At 43.5% G+C, this 17,705-nt stretch overlaps 1 protein-coding gene across 1 annotated transcript in view; it reads left to right on the top strand.

Annotated features, from left to right (window-relative positions):
* The first annotated feature begins 6,084 nt into the window (after positions 1–6,084).
* Positions 6,085–17,705, top strand: part of adamtsl4 (ADAMTS-like 4) — a 56,268-nt gene continuing 44,647 nt past the window's right edge. The window contains exons 1-4 of the mRNA XM_050046115.1: positions 6,085–6,401; positions 7,884–7,947; positions 14,140–14,753; positions 16,169–16,877. Of these exons, the coding sequence (XP_049902072.1) occupies positions 6,379–6,401; positions 7,884–7,947; positions 14,140–14,753; positions 16,169–16,877 (1,410 nt within the window). The 5' untranslated portion in view covers positions 6,085–6,378. The remainder of the gene's footprint in view (positions 6,402–7,883; positions 7,948–14,139; positions 14,754–16,168; positions 16,878–17,705) is intronic.

Below are 17,705 nucleotides of genomic sequence, written 5' to 3'. Positions count from 1 at the left end.
GCCAAATCCCAACAACAAGTTGTTCAGACCTGTGCATCGAGGAAGGACATTGGTTAAATAAATTCCTGTTGGAAGGCAGGTTAAAAGCAGAGAAGGAAAAAAAACATTGTTACACATGTTGTGTGTGTACAGGTATCAAAGTAACAGCCATGTGAATGTCTCTAACCGAACTCCGTACATGTTTACCTTCTAGCAGCCCAGAGAAGCATGTTTCAGTCGAGCGGCAGCCTTCCCTAAAAAATTAAGCAAATGCAAAGTGACTAAAAAGGGAAGTTCCTCCAATGGCCACTTTAGGCTGGCTCCAAAAGCAAGTCAATCCCTGTAGACCCCCATGTTAATATGCCCAACTTAGAAGCAGAAATGAATGTTTACAGCCTGGAACAAAAAAACATTTTTTCGTCTCTATAGCTAATTTCCTTGTTTATAACAACTGCACTACCTTCTTTACACAGAGACAGCGCTATAGGACTACAACGAAGTCTTTTCTTTATGCGGCCTTTGCTTGTTGACACAGAACCAAACAATGGCAGCATATGGGAAGCAAAAGAGGCCTGACGGATGTGACATGTAAAACAACAGCGTCAGCCTTTAGTGTGACAATAGCAGTGGCGTGGCAATAACAATTACTTACCATCCCTGTTATATGGCGACTGATCTGGTCCTCTGCTTGGAGGGTAAGGACCTCCTGAACCTCGTCGTTTTCCCAATTTGTGGACATTTTCAGCCGCTGTTCTTTGAGCTAGCTTCTAACTGCTATTAGCTGCTCTTTAAATCTCTCGGTGGTGAGACGCACACATAACATGTAATCAAAATGTCACAGCCATCCTGTCTGTGGTCCCATCCTGCTTGCTGCCTCTTTTACAGGGGCGCTGTTACTATGTTCACTGCTGGCTTAAAGACAAGACAACTCTACCCCCCACCCCCATTACGCAATCGTACCTCTTTCAATACCTTTAATTATGGCTCGGTCGAAAACAGCACAAAATTCATGCCATGGCCAGGCAGTGTTAAAGGGGTTGAATTGAAATATGGTCACTTCTGGCTAAAAATTCCAAGATGGCGACAGCCAAAATGGTGAACTTGAGGCTTCAAAACATGAGTGATGTCACAGTCCTGAAGTATTAGACAAATTTGAATTTTGACCAGATGATGGTGCCAGATAAAAAGTCAGGAGACCGCCAAAGCTGTTCGGCTTCATCGCCTGGTAGCTTTAAAAGTTTGTGCCAAAATTTGTGGTAATCTAGGGAGTAGATGTTACTGCATAAATGAAAACTTTGACCTGCTAGTGAAGGAAAATTTAGAGAAGCAAATAGGATCCATCCATTTATGTCTCTAACAAATTTCAGGACAATGTGTGTAGTTATAAATGTTGTCAAGATATCTTACTAAAACCCAAAAATGTCAAACAGCTGGTGGCGCTGGAATAAATATCGGGATCATCAAAGTAGGTTAACGTCACCCTTTTGAGACTATGAACTGTTTGTAAAAAAACTGTCCACCCCAGGGTTGTAATGTAATGTATTCGTGAGGCATTTCAAACTGGACCAAAGCAGTGGACTGACTGACAGAGAAACTTATCGTCATACCAACATGGCAGCACCCTCTTCTCCCTGTAAAAGATGATGTATGTAATAGATGATTGCATACATCTTTGTTGAAGCATGTTTCAGTCCTGACTCCTCTCTCTGTCTATGAGTGAGTTTAAAGTGAGTTCTTCTGTCATAATTACTAGTCATTAACGGCGTAGAACAGTGTTCATGTAACACCATTCTACATAAGTAACGATAACCATCAGATGGGTCTTCATGCTCATCCCTTCTGGTTGACCCATTTAAGTCATTCTGTCTCGCTGCTGTCTTTGCAGCTCGCAGAGGTGCCACGACCTTCTGCTGATCTGAAGAAGCCTGGAGGCCTCATTAACTTTAAGGGTTACTAGCCTACTGTGTCCAGACTCGAGGCCGGGGTGTGTGTGTGTTTTCTGGAGTCAGGGTGGGTGTACATGCAAGGAGTTTTTCAAATGATGTATCACTCCCACAGGGCCCTACTACTGTGATCTGCAGTGCTATTACTCAAACCAGCCACCCGAGACACACAACAGATCTGCTGCTACATACGGACACACACAAACATCTTTATGTTGTGGTGACGACTTGATACAGACATTTTGCTAATCAGGATTCTGTGGTTGGTGGTGCGTGTCGGCAGGCCAACACGTTAGTTATTGCTTCTCAGGCATCCAGAGAAAGAAAGATAAGGAAGAGGGGGAAGAAAGAGGGCGGGAGGAAGGGAGCAGAGGGCTATAAGTGGTCACGGGCCACTGGTGGCCATGGCAATGACCTCTGGCTAATTGTAGTTACTGATAGACATGCTGCTTAGAAGTACAGAGATATCCATTTCACTAATAACACACAAAACTAACACACACCCTTCGTCTACTGCGTAAGTGTCTATGCATGTGCATTAACCTCGGGAATCTACCCTCATCATTCTTGGTACGCCTTTAACATTAACTTTTTATTTTGACAGATCTGATCTTAAGCCCGCTCTGTAATGTGGTTTAAGTCTTTGGTTGTTGGCTCTCAGCAGGCTTTGAAGTCGCTAATCTCCATCACCATCACTCCGTCCATGTTGCAGGATCCCCGTCCAAGAAAAGCAGCAGCAGCTTGGCCCTGGGATGTCTCAAACCCTGGGTGTGTTAATATGTGTTAGACCATAACTCACTGCGTACCCGCCCTCTGTTCCACTCATCGGCCTCTCTCACATTTCCACCATCTCGCCTCTTTACTCAGCGGCAGCAGGGTGGGAAATGTTATGTTGATGAGTTGGGCTCTGATCTCCTTGGTAGTAAACAATGTTTTAAGTATCACATTAGTATCACTGTCTCGCCCATTTTTTCCTCATTTCCCATCATCCATCCATATTTCATTCACTTTTTTACTATCATGCACTGCTTTCTGTCTCTTCCCTCATTCTTCATTCTCTTATGTCTTCACTGATTATCTCAGGGTGCTCTTCTGTCTTTTTTTTGTCTTGTGGAAGATCATGTTTTTTATTATTTTCATGCATACAACTGAACCCAAGCCTCCAACGCAATCGCCAGAAAAACTGTTGGCATTGTATGTTTCTTCAAACCACAGCAATGTTACTTTTGCATGTGTAGACACTTTATTTTTCAGCAACACTGTGGTTAACGTGTGATTAGGTTTAGTCACAAAAACTACTTAGTTATGGTTAGGAAAAGAATGTTTGGGTTGAAAATACCTGGCTTTAGAGGCAAAGCGTTGTCTATCCGGAGAAATAAGGAGTGATTTCTCAGTAAAAACCAACCACTTTTTGTGGAAGTATCCATCTTGAAAAACAGTTACGGGTTGCACAAAACAGAATCTTTTGGTACCTATAATGCCGCTGGAAAAACAGCGATAGGCCCTTACCAAACACCCATGTTTGGTGCCTAATAATACGCCAGAGACACGCAGTGACTCGCTTAAGAACAAACAGTTTTTTTTGTTTGTTGGTCTCGAGCAGTGGTCTGCAGCTTGGCAGGCATCTCACCTTGGTGTCATACCATCCACCATCCCCTCCACCCCCAGATGGCAAATTCCTATATAGCCCATATACTACATCACTTTAGAAACATTGATATAATATGTAAGAATGTGCAAATGTAATGTACTCTTGGTTTGCACAAAAGTACAATGCAAACATTTTCTTCTGGCATCTGGGCTAAAGCCTCACAGTCTTAAAAGCTGCCACTGATTATGATAAACCAAATCCAGAGGGTAGCAGATACACTGATCATCTCTCTTCTCTCTGTTTTTTGTTGTTGTTGTTGTTGTTGTATGTCATGCATACAACTGTGTCCAAGCCTCCACCCCAATCTCCAGAAAAAATGCTGGCATTGTACACTTCTGCAAACCATGGATATGTCATACTTGCATGTTATTATGTAGCAGATATTTTGAAACTTTACGTTTCAGCAATGCTTTGTCCAAGGTGTGGTTAGGTTTAGGCACAAAAACCACTTGGTTGTGGGGTTAGGAAAAGGGCATGATGGAAATGCAGCAATTCCTCAGTAAAAACAAAACAAAAAAAAAACATTTTTTGTGACTATTCCCGCTGGAAAAACAGCAACGGGTTGCTACAAAACACCTACGTTTGGTGCCTAAAAAGCTTCTGGAAAAACAGCAATGAGTGGCTACAAAACACCCACATTTGGTGCCTAAAAAGCCGCTGGAAAAACAGTGACAGATCACTACAAAACACTCATGTTTGGTGCTTTAAAGCTGCTGGAAAAACAGCAACGGGTCGCTACAAAACACCCAGATTGGTGCCTAAAAATCTGCTAGAAAAACAGCAAGAGTTCACTACAAAACACCCACATTTGGTGCTTCAAAAGCCGCTGGAAAAACAGCAACGAGTTGCTACAAAACACCCACGTTTGGTGCCTAAAAAGCTGCTAGAAACACAGCAATGACTCGCTAAAAAACAGCCACTTTTAATTGTTTGTTGGTCTGGAACAGTGGTTTGCAGCTTGGCAGGCACCTCTGCCTGGTGTCACACCATCCACCATCCACACCACAATTGGACGACAAAGTCAGCTCATATACTACGTCACTTTAGAAACATTGATATGATGCTTATGAAACGTGCAAATGTAATGTATTCGTGGTTTGCAGAAACGTACAATGCCAACATTTTCTTCTGGCGACTGGGCTTATGCCTCACAGCCTTGAAAGCCGCCACTGATTAATATAAACCAAATCCAGAAGGCAGCACATACACTTTAAACGATGCTACAGTGAGTCCAAAAATAAAGAAAAACAACTCACATGGATTTCATAATCAGATTGTCAGACCCTCACGTTTCCAACAAAATTTAGAAAAGTTAGAAAACTTAAACACGTCAAAATTAAACAGCCACTCTGATTTTTTAGTGTCTAACACTCTTGTATTATCATAGTTTGTACGAAACATAAGAAAATGAGACTCACTTTCCACTTCTCTCAACTCATCCAGCTCACACGATCAGTTTCACTCTTGAAAACAGTACATTTGAATCTGCCAACCTCACCAGACAGAGGAGGAACACCAGTTCTTATTTGTACAACTTTGTGCAAGAGTTTTGCTTTGACAATAAATCTTAAAACCATTTTTCTTATTTTGATTAAAGCTTACTGTACATTACACCACACACAACATATCACCCTCTTTTTAAAAAAGGCTGAGTAAAGCTCTTTATTGATCTTTATTTAGGTCTTTTCATTTTTCCCTCTCCACCTCTGTCACTCTTCACCCCCCACTGTCCCCTGTGGGCTGTGCTTGGTCGGCTTGTTCTGTTTTAGACACACTGGGAAGGCCCGTGGATTACAACCAAATAAATATAGTGTAAACAAGTTGGCATGAGGCAGTTTTCACATCTGCTTCAGACCTCAACCAAGACGAGTTCACGGCCCACACACACACGCATAAACAGTCACAGAGTCATCACTCCTGCTCAGAAGTGGCATGTCTCTTGGGTGCACTTATCTGGTGGAGCATGTCTGTTTGTGAGCGCTAAACAGTTATGAGAAAACACAGCCATGTTTATATCATTCAAAAAAGTACCAGTAACTAACATGCTGCCAGTGAGCCGACAGCCATATTTCATCCCATAAAATATAAAAATCCTTTTCCACTTTCCACATTCATTTTCCACTTTGTTATAGAACAATTAGTTTGTTTTGGCACAATGGTAAGCCCATAAAGCTTTGTACTTCCCTGCTGCAGATGCTGCCAGCTCAGGGCTGTTTCCGACAATGAGTAGATCATTACTACAGATCAGTGTGACCCAGTACAATGTAGCATTCTTATGTTGGATTGTGCAACTAAGAAAGCGGCTCTGAGAGTTATTATAGCTTAGTCAGGGGCCATAGAGGTGTGTGTGTGTATGTGTGTGTGAGGAAGAGAGAGAGAGAGGCAGTGGGAGTGTATGCGTGTGAAAGAGAGGCAGAGGAGAGAGAGATAATCTGTCCATTTTGTGTCTCCTGCCTCCCCCCTTTCTCTCCCCCCCTGGCCCCCTGGCTGCCAGGCGTCACACCAGTTTATAATAAGGACCCCAAAAAAAGTTGTCGAGCGAACTGAGTGAAAGAGAGAGAAAAAACGGAACCCTTCCCACTCTCCAAAAATCACGGGGAGTGACTGTGACAGGAGGAAGGGGACAGACAGACAGAGAGAGAGAGGGAGAGAGCTGAAGAAGCCCTCGCAGGACTTCATCACATTTCTTTCAGGACTGCGCGGACCACAAACGGACCACAACCTAATCACCAAACCTGGACTGATAATCAATAGCGGTGATTAGTCGCGGAGTGAGACCTGTTGTGGGGAGACTCTTGGAGGAGCATGCGGTTCGGTTTACTATTCAGGTAAAACTTTGACTTTTACAGCTGCAACCTGCTGCCTCTCTCAGCCCGCTTGTACACAACACCACATGGAGGGTTTGCATCCTGCGTGTAGCGGGCATGGTGTTTATATTGGAGGAGGTTTTTTTTAAAAAAGTTTTCACTTTTGTGGCAAAGTTTAGGACTTTTACGCACGACGCTTTCTTTTGCGCACTGGCCGCTGTGCAAGATATATGATAGGAATTTACCCGATGGCATCTGTGTTTAGGTTAGTCTCTCTCCTCAGGGCGGATTTTTGTGAGATTTCCCCCCCTGTTGCATATCTCTGTCTCCGTCTCTGTCCCCACGGCTCTGAGTTTATTCTACAATGCGCCACTGTAGCGGCCAGGGAAACGTGGAACCGGGTAGGGGGTCGTTACTTCGGCCTGAGCGGCTCTGTTGTGTCGGACTGTGCGGGACCTTTGTCTGTGTTTTTCGGGGTAGTTATGTAGTCTGGTGAGGGGAGGCTTCCAGAGACCACGGCGGTGCACCACACTGGGAAGAAGGGACCAATTACTCTGACTACATGTGGCCTGCGGACTGGTGATTGCGGTGATGGTTTGGTTCGCGCGGTGAGCGCTGAAATGTCCATCTTAGCAAGTCGTGTAGGATCATGTTCAGGCTGTTTTCTTGGCAGATGAACAGATGGTATTCCACTTGTTTCCAATGCACTTGTCTCATGGAGAGTGTTGTGATAAACCACAAGTATGGACAGAACAACTTCTGGTATATTTATCTGAAACTATTCACTTTAAAGGAGGAATATAAGACTTAATCTCAGATGGCACTGCTGTAGTGCGTCTTCCTAAAGCAGTTTCATGTCAAATCCAAGGACACCAACCCCAAATTAAAGGAGACATCCAACACCATCCCACATCATAAACCCAAACTTTGAACATCAGACCTCACATTAAAACTTCCTCACCTTACAAGATGATTTTGGATGTTGTGACTGATTGAATGTGGTTGGTCTGTGTGTGTGCGTGTTAAAGCCACATCCTCAGGGTGTGTATACAGTCCCAGAGAGAGGCATGCGGAGGGAAAACATACTTGCTGTTTAAACCCATTAGTTTGTTAGCGCCTCCCAGGCCTCCCCACATTGATTGAGCTGTTTGCCTGTGAACCCCTGAAGGGAAAAAGAAACTTGTGTTCACCCCGGCCGGAGCCCTCACGCCACCTGTAGTGGGAAAGAAAGTGGCATAATTGGTCGCTGAGGTACAGTTAGGTCACTGGAACATATGATCGGGTGTTCACTCAACATGTTAAACGCTGTTTCTAAACTAAATGTACATTTGGGGGGAAAAAAGTTTAAGAAAGCTGATGACCATTGGACAGGGAACAATGAAAGTCTCTGTGAGTTCACACAGCATATACCAATTCAATGTTTAGGTCATGGAGCAATTATGTCCTTTACAAAAGACCTTATTCAACCTGCTGATGTTTGAAATCTGTTCTTCATCCCTCCAGGCTCTATGTGCTGTGGGGCTTTGTGGTGGTCACGACCTCCGTGACCAAGGCAGCCAAGAGGAAGGTGAGTCATTAACTCATTAGAAGTGAGATGCACAGACAACAGCATCATGATAGAGGGGTGAAAGGTGACAATTAAAGGGAAGATTCACATACTTTAGTGTTGTAAAACAATCCTGACTGGCCCATGTGTACAACAAAAGAGTTATCAGATGCTGCAAATGTTCAAACTGGCAAAGAGATCCCTTCCTTCTTTTTTTTTTCCTCCCCTCATTTTGGCTTTTATTGGACAGTGAAGAGACAGACTGGATACGGGGGAGAGAGATGGGGTATGACATGCAACAAAGGTCCCCGGCTGGAGACCGTTGCGGTTATGTGGCATGTGCTGTAACCATTCTTTGCAAAAATGCATGTTCAGCCAAAGCTAATGTGAGCCTTCACCACCAGTCGCATTCTGTTAAATCAAGTGGATACTCTCCAGTCAAATCAAGTGGATACCCTGCAGTCTTTTCAGTATTAAACTCCCTCTTTGTGCTCGCATCCCTCCACTGCAGCTAAGCAAGGAAACACTACTTTGGAAGAGAGCCACTTGATATGACTAACTCAGACTGATAAAGCTTCCTATCAGCTTCCACTGAACTTGGATCTCATTTTTGTTTAGGGCTGGGTATCATTTAACAAATTACGATACCAATGCCCTTAAAGTGATACCAACGCCACTTAATTCGATGCCTTTTTTTGACTCCATTAAATATCCATCACGTCAATGGAAATAATCAGTTGCGTATGCCACCAGAAGCCACAGCCGTGTAGTATAGCCATACTTTAAACTCTTTTTTTGGTGGCATATCATCAACAAGCTAAACTGCCAACAATGTCAAGTACACAGCGCTCAACTTCACCACACCTCACACTGTATGGGTTTTAGCTGTTGCAGTAGCGGACCCGTTGCAAGCAAAACAATAGAAATAGTGATTATGTGGGTACGAAAATGATCAAATACAGGTATCGTTTGATTGGAGAAGTGTTGATGCTACTTGGTACTTGGTTATTTTAGTCGATCAATCAATACCCAGTCCTATTTTTGTTAGACAACATTTTTTCATGTCCTGTTGTTAACAAAACCAGCTTTTTTCTGATGATCTATTTAGGCTTTTCAAATAGTTTATTTATCTTAAAGTGGCTATAATATTAGTTGTTTTTATACTAACAATGTTTGAATGTATGACAATGTGAAACAAGTTGCTCGCAGTGAAGAAACTCCAGAGTATTTTCATCTGAATCTGCAGCTCCCCTTGGCTTTATGGAGCTTTATTGTGAGTTTTGGGTTATTGTTTAGCTGTCCGGCTGCAATTTACCGCTTTGGTTAACTCTGACTGTTCTCATAGCGTCATAGCAGACACAGTTAGGGACTAGCCGGTGTACAAAGTGGAGCATACAGCAGCTAAACAGCCAAATGTTGCCTTTAGGAGTCGGTGGAGACCAAAAACAGAGCTAAAAGAGAGTTAATATTTGACTTACATTCTTTAGTTGACCAGAAACATGACCCCCTAATTGCTGGATGTGTATAAAAGCAACTGTTTTTTACAAGTTCACAAGAAAAGGAAGGGAAGAAAAACTTAAGAAGAGATGATATGTCAATACTGAGTCCATAACTTGTTTCAGCTGCTCCCAAGAGGCAAAACTGTGTTGCTGCAGGTTTAAATATCCAGTGTGTGGGATTTAGGGGCATCTATTGGCAGAAATGGTATACAATATTCATAACTATGTTTTCATTCATTTATAATCACCCAAAAGTAAGACCTGTTGCTTTCATTACCTTGGAATGAGCCGTTAATGTCCACATAAGGAGCGGGTCCTCATCTATGGAGTCTGCCATGTTGTTTCGACAAATGAAACACTGGCTCTAGAAAGGGCCATTTGCATTTTCCTGTTTTAAGTTGGCCACCATTGTCCTTCTACACACTTGGCACTAGGGAGAAGTTTCAGTTTGTTGCGATCTGCAACTTCACCACTAGATGCCACTAGTTGCTACACGAGACCTTTAAAAAGTGACGATATGTTTTAATGTGTTGACAATTTGTTTAGCTGCCGCCAAGTGGCAAAAATCTGTTGCTGCTGGTGGAAAGGTCCAGTGTGTGGGATTTAGAGGCATCTACAGACAGAATATGATATTTATAACTAGGTTTTCCTTAGTTTGTAATCATCTGAAACTAAGAACTGTTGTGTTTTCATCTTATATACAAAAGTACTGTCAGTAAAGTGTTGACCATGTTGAAGCCAAAATGTGTCTCTCGCAATGAAGTTGTTCTTAATACTAAAAAATAAGGAGAAATTTTGATTTGGTCCCCCATCTCATGCACTGGACACTGGTTAAGGACTGGATCTCTTCACTGCCAATATGCAGAGGAGAAAAATTACAAAACTGAAAGAGTTCAATGTTCATATGGGCACGTCAATATTGTTTTAAGACAGAATTTAAAACGTGTGAACCTTTAGAGGGGCCCACAGCTGAAAGGGGGCCCCCAGTAGTAAGATCATTTGTTTTGTTTTTTAAATGTAATAACAGCCGTAGAAGAATTCACAGCTTCACTCCTGTCTGGTTCAGGCCTGGCCGTACAGTGTCGCAGGAGTTTAACCAGTAGCTCCAGAGGTCAGCGGTGGCTGCTGCAGGGTCACTGCACGGAGCTCATTAATGGTCCCAGTTATGTGGCAGCTGTGTGTTTGATGTCACTCATTACAACAGACCACACCTCCCCACCAGAAACACACACACTCAGAGTCATTAGGCCTGTCTGCCCCCTCTCCTCCATCTCTCTCACCCCTTTCTCTTTCCTTTTCTCCCACCCTCCTGCCATTTTACCTCAGACAGAGACAGGAACTCTTTTAATCTGGATAATACATCAGAGTGCACATGCACAGACACACAAGTATGTGTCTTACACCTGTCCCCTGCTCCCCACAAACCCACAAACAGTTTGTACAGTATGTTTACTCCCCCATGTACACACAAATGTACACACTCAAAGAGAGGGAGAGGGGAGAAGTGGAGCGCAGATTTATGTTTTGGTTCTTTCTGAATGGAAACTTTTGTTCAGCGCTCATGTTTGCTGCTTTGCCAACCAGGCCAATGCTTCAGTTATGAAATGAGAGGAGAAACATTTATCTGCAGCCACAGAGGCAGACATCAAAGCCTGAACCTGGCACCCACATACGTGCACTCACACATATAATATATACGTATATATATATACAAACACATGCACAGCCAGATCAGCCCCAATGTTGTCGTTTCTGGAGCGTGTTCATATGACACCAACTCCAATGAATTTATCCATCTGCTCATAAGCTGCTGGCAGGTGACCGAGTCTCCTCTAAGCCCGAGTGAACTATGAAAGTTCAGGATTTATATTTTGGCCTCAGAGGAAGGAAACTCACGAGACTGCAGCTCATCAGTGGACTCAGTTACTGTGAAGAAATAAGTCCCTCCAGAGATTTTTGATTTTGCAATGGCAACGTTTTTGTTAAGTTGAGTACTTCTTCAAAATATCGCCAAGGCTGGCAGTTTGACCCTTTTTACAGCAGAGGTAGAGTTACAGTCATTTGAAGAGCACTTTCAATTCAATTAAGTTTCTTCAGCCAGTCAACCTTTTTTTTTAACTGAGTTATTTGTTGCCAGAAGCTTTTCATTCAGCCCAAAGTACAAAACATACCGAGAACTGACTTCTGAATTAAATGCAACACAAAATCAAGAATTTTTTTAAAACATTTTCTCTTGGAAGTGGAGTGAAAGGAGAAAGAGATGCTGAATCATTATTCAGCATCTCTTTTTTTAGCATCTCTCAATTAAAGCTTTGAAATAGAAACACAGTTTTATTGTGGTAACCAGATTAAAGGAGCTAAGATAAAGCTACGGAGTTACTCACAGTGGCCTCACACAGATTTTTTGTCCAGCTGAATGCTGAAAGGTGGTGATGATGGACTGGTTACCTCATGAACAGATGAGCTTTTGTTTAAAATCAGTTGTTTTTGGGGGTGGAGGAGTGATGAGGGAAAGTGTAGAACAGATTCAAGGTAATTACCTTAAATCTTACACTTAAACAGTGTACATAATCTCAGAGAGTAATTAGATCTTAAAAGATTATTTGATAAATCCATTGATAAGAAATGAATTAGCAACTATTTTGAAAATCAAAGTGACAAAAATTCACTGATTCCAGTTTGTCAAATGTGAGTATTGTCTCAGTGTCCTCATTAGTCCAGCAACTATTTTGGTAATCATCATTTCAGTCATTTTCTCTCTTTTTTTTAATCCTCTTTTTATTGAGATAACCAACCAAATATCCACCATATCCAACATTTTGTCGTCTCTTATACATTTCTGAGGGTTTTTTTAAACATAAAAACAACTTAAAGCAGTGGTTCCCAACTGGTCCAGCCACAGGGTCCACATTTCTCCTTCGTCATTAGATTGAGGTCCACATAGTTTAGTGCGTATGTGCTAACTATGCATGCTGCAGTTGCTCTTGATACCAACTTTTAGCTTTCTTTGTACTTGTATTTACAATTTCCCCTTGGCGATCAATAAAGTATTTCCGATTCTGATTCTTATTATGATTAATACATTCAGTGTCATACTTGTGTTTGGCCATGTCGTCGAGCTAGATTGCTGTCTCTGTCACATAGCTGTCCATTATTCACTCAATCTACAGCAGGAAATGATACTTTTAAAAAAAACAACTCTGAAGAAAATTCATTGTACTTAAAAATTAAGTGTATTTTTTACAAACTTGACATGGTTCTGAGTCGCTTGTGGTCCATTTAGAATCGAGCCGCGACCCACTTTTGGAACACGACCCACCAGTTGGGAACCACTGACTTAAAGTGTATCAGTACTTATCTCCATATTTATCCTCACAGATGTATACACACACACATATATATAAACACATACGTACATATATCCATCCACATGTTTTTTTAATCAGTCATTTTAATTGAAAAAAAACTAAAAAGAAAAAAATGTTCTCTCTTCTCTGTTTTGACTCATGCACCTGTATCTACCCTCTCTCTTCTCTGTTTTGACTCATGCACCTGTATCTACCCTGTACCACACCTCATACAGCGTGTTTCTACTTTTGATTTTAGGAATGATTCCAGTGTAACAAGTAATAGAGCATTAATTCAAAATCTGTAGCGACTGTTTCCTCTTTCATGGGAAGTCTGATCTAATTGGCGATTCATACAGATGTTATAATGGCAGTTTCAACATACCACAGTTCCCAGGCCACTTAATCAGCGAGGTGTCTCAGTTTTGACTCATGTTTCAGTTCCTTTTCTTAAGATCCCTAGTATTCACACGCATCGGAAAAAGTTGAATGAGGTTTTACTGAGAATACAAAAAAGGGAACAAGACGACAGGCCAAGACCCTCTTAAGTCACATCTTGTGCGGTCCACTACTGACTCGATGTCCTGTTTCTATATATTCTCATCGTATCCCTTCACTACACTTGAGCACTGCATAACACGGTCAAAAACCTGTTACAATCCAAACCAACACAAACTTTATGTCGTCTTTTACACACAATCTCCTTTTCTCTGCTCAATAAACTTCCATATGGCACCAAACCTGGCGTAAATAACTGTGCTTGTATTCTCAATAAGAAAATATAATGAGACTTTAGCATAGTCCACTACCATACACTACTCAAAATGTACAGAAAGGTTCTGCAAACTTAAGTTACAGCAGAACCTACATGATATGTCATATTATAATAATACCTCAAAAGTGAAATTTTGCACTTATTTCTCATTTCTTTAGCTCCACCCAATAAAGTGTAATAGTTGGTCTGCCCCAAAAAACATGGAAATGATCTACTTTATTTGCTCCACATGGTCTCCATCACTTTGTATCTTGGTTTTTTTCTGTGCTGCTGTTATAGAAAATTTAATTTCTGTCATTTTCAAGCAACAATAGTGAAAAACTCTCCAGTTCCTCCTTCTTAAGTGAGAGCTGTACCTTCTTTTCTTGGTTGTATCAGTTATAGGTCATATATCTCAATATTTTGGGGTGTGGGACTTTGATTGACCAAACACAACATTTAAAGACGTCACTTTTGACTCTCTTTTTTTTTAAAATCATATGGTTTCCTTGTTGACTGGTACTGGTTGGCAGCTCAGTGGTGTGTATACTGAACATAATTAATACGTGTGTGTTTCTGTGTGTGTGTGTGTGTGTGTGTGTGTGTGTGCCAGGTGGCAGGCAGACGGTCCAGACAGGTGTTTGACGCAGAGCCTGTGGAGGGGGTGTGGTCAGTCTGGGGGGAGTGGTCTGAATGCTCTCAGACCTGCAGCGTAGGCGTCTCACAGAGGAGCAGGAAGTGTTTACCTCCTCCACCTCCCCAGAACCCTCCCCTCTCCCACTCTCCACCTAACTGGGCAGGTTATGTGCCCGGAGGCATCGGAGGTCCTGTCATCTCACCTTTGCGCCCCTTTTACCCTCCTCGTTACCCCGGGCAACACCAGCCTTATCACTCCCCATCAATCCCCACCCATCACAACCCGGGGCTGCCTTTGTATCGGAATACCAATACCGGGGGAGGAGTAGGAGGAGGAGGAGGAGGAGGAGGTGGAGGTGGAGGAGCTCCTGTACCAGGACAGGCCAATCCAAACCCTCCTTATTACCAGCCAGAATTCCCCCCAACCAATCAAGACCATGTGTCTGTTTACCGATCGCCCTACCACGCCCCTTCACACGGCTACAACCAGCCAGCACGCATCATCAGGAGACCAACCAATCCAGGAACAGCGAGGGCTGCAGGGAGCAGAAGGTCGATCTCTGCCAATCGGGACGGTTTGCCTGCGAGGAGGTGAGTGAGACTGGCAAAGAGTTAAAGGGACAGTTCACCCTAAAATCAAAAATACATGTTTTTCCTCCTACCTGTAGCGCTGTTTATAAATCTGGATTGTTTTAATGTTGCAAAGTGTCAGAGATATTGGCCGTGGAGATGTCTGCCTTCTCTCAAATAATGGAACTAGATGGCACTCAGCTTGTGGTGCTCAACGCGCCAAAAAAGCACAATTAAAAAAACTCAACAGCAATGTCTCTTTCCAGAAATCATGACCCAGTTACTCAAGATAATCCACAGACCTTGTTGTGAGCAGTTTCATGTAGGAACTATTTTCTGTCTACTGAACTACACCCGCCAACTGAATAACTGCGAGAAAAGAAGCGTGCATCAGCTGCTAGCTCACCTAGTACCACTGAGCTAGTTAACGTTACAGCTCAGCCGAAGACGACGCCATTAATGTTAACATCTTGTGCTGTCACAAGCACAAGCCTCTTGTCCAAGACTAGATGCACGTTTCCTTCAGCAGCATGATTCGGATGGCGGGTGTTTGTGGACTTTGGTTGAAAGAAAATGGTTCCTACATGAAAACGTCCCAATAAGGTCTGTGGATTATCTTGAGTAGCCAGGTCATGATATCTGAACAGAAACATTGCTGTTGAGTTTGTCAAACGTTTTTTCAAATGTAAAATGCGCCACTCAGTATGTATTTAAGATGCAATTTATTATTCATTACACTTTTCCAACATTTTCTTGTAGTTAAAAGTGTTTTTTAAAGGTCAAAAGGCAGCAGACAACACAGCAATACTGATTTAATCAATTTTCATTCAGAGGATGCTTTTACGTGGGCTCTGCTGAGCCCCACGAGTTTTCCACAAAAAGTGACTCAAGCAAACAGGAAGTGAGATTTGCCTTGCTGGCAGAAAACGTACTGATGACATGGCATGAAACTTCTGTGACCTCTGGGAACTGCAACTCAGAAACAGCGATGAGTTATCAACAAAGACGTCACCAAAACAAAAGATTCCTCAGAGTGCCATTTGATGCACACGCTCATGATTCATTCAGGTGCCGTTAGTTAAAGTGCTGACATTGTTTAAGCATTAGAGAGGGTTTGTTATGAAGTTTTGAGTGTTGGGAGTTGGAGTTATGCCCGTAGCTGGTATTTGCTGTGTTATTACATCAGTACTTCTGGCTCTTGTCATACAAACAGGCACGGCATTACTCTGCCCGCTCACCGCAGCCTGCTGGCTCAGTCTTAGTTATGATTGTGTTGGACAGCTAACATGAGCTGTATCTGAAATGTATCCTGTGTTTCTGTTTTCTTTATCTCTGTCACTGCCTCTGGCTCTCTCTGTGTCCGTCTCTAAATCTTTATAAATACTTCCTTATTCTTCTCCTTTTTCCTTTTTTGCCTCTTTCTTTTTCACTCGCAGGCCTTCTGCCATCCGTCCAGGTCAGTTTGGGTACGGCAGAGTCCCGTTCTCTCTGCCTTTGCATCGTCCCAACCGCCAGGCTCGCCACACTATTAACGGCACTGATGTTGAAACACCAACTGGAGTCAATGAAGATGACGTAGACAGGACAGAGGAAGAGGTGACAGGGAGTGATGGAGAAGATAGTGAGGCAGGGAGGCGTGACGAGGAGGAGGAGGGCACAGAGGGGCCTGCTGCTGAGGAGTTTCCCACGACAACCACCACAACTGGCAACCCACACCGCCATGTTGACCGACCCCCACAAACCAACACAGAGCATGTGAGGGCAAGAGAGCGAGCCCCGCCCTCTCACCCCTTCTCACGCTCCTCATCACCATCTTACCTATCCAGCCGCCATCGGTTTGATTGGCACTCTGTCACTGCCCCGCCTCCTCCCGTCCCTCCTCTGTCCCGACCAAACTCCCCCGCCATCTCGTCACCTTTTTCCCCTCCTCTCCACCGCTCCAGTCCAGTGCACAGAGAAAGGGAGCTCCACCCAGGCTTCAGCCCCCACGCCCCCCATGCCCCACCACCTGGCGACATCTACCCGCTACAGCACCCCCACATCCCGCACCTGGGAGTGGAACCAGGCAGGGATGGAGGAAGAGGAGCTCCTCAGGTGTACAGATGCCCTGGGCCAGAGAAGGAGTACCGCAGGTGCTTTTCGCAGGTAAGATCTCCACACGTAGACACCAGAAACATCATCTTTCTGGCCTCACACCCTTTTAATAACCTCAGCAGTTCACTTTCAACTCCTCAGTGTGTGTTCCCCCACTCACCTCTGCTTTATTCAGCCTGCAGTCATGCTCGATTTATATGCATGCCGTGTGCTGAAGGGAGCAGTTAGGCGGGCGTAAACGGAGGAGCTGAAGGTCAGCAGAGTGTATTTGATAGGTAGATCATTCCCCAGCTCCAACACTAGCCGGTTGTCCATGAGCACTCGGATGGAAACTGACTGCTACTGCGTGTGTGTATTCTGGGTCACAACCAGAATACACACCTCCGCTGTGAAGCTATACACGTGTCTGTGCGACTGATTGCACATACGTGTGAGGATAAATTTATGCCAGAACCTGTGTGTCAGTGTGTTGCAAATGCGTTTGTGTCAGTGGCACAGTGTGTATCGATGTGATGTGCTGTCTGGCTCGGGGCCTGCGGGGATGATTGGATGATTGCGACCTGCTCCATACCTCTCAGTGCGGCTCAGTGCGAAGCATTATCAGTAACAAAGTGTGCGTACGTGCTGCCAAAAAGAGGAGCCCTCAACACAGACAGGGCAGTTGTGTCTAAACTCACCCTCGACACACAGGTGAGAAACTGAGGTTGGCCTTGCTGTAACTCAGGTTTCAGAGACAGGAATGCCACGCTTGATTTCACTCAATTAAACGTGAGATTGAGGGTGAATATGGATAAAGAGTTGAAGTCATCAAGTGTTCCTCCTCGAGATCACATCCACAATGGCCTTAAATAAATTTATTCTGCATCCATTGCTACGGGG

This window comes from Epinephelus moara, chromosome 6, assembly GCF_006386435.1.
Source record: "Epinephelus moara isolate mb chromosome 6, YSFRI_EMoa_1.0, whole genome shotgun sequence".
NCBI lineage: Eukaryota > Metazoa > Chordata > Actinopteri > Perciformes > Serranidae > Epinephelus > Epinephelus moara.
Note: the sequence above shows the minus strand (reverse complement) of the source record. Positions and strands in the feature narration are given on the sequence as shown.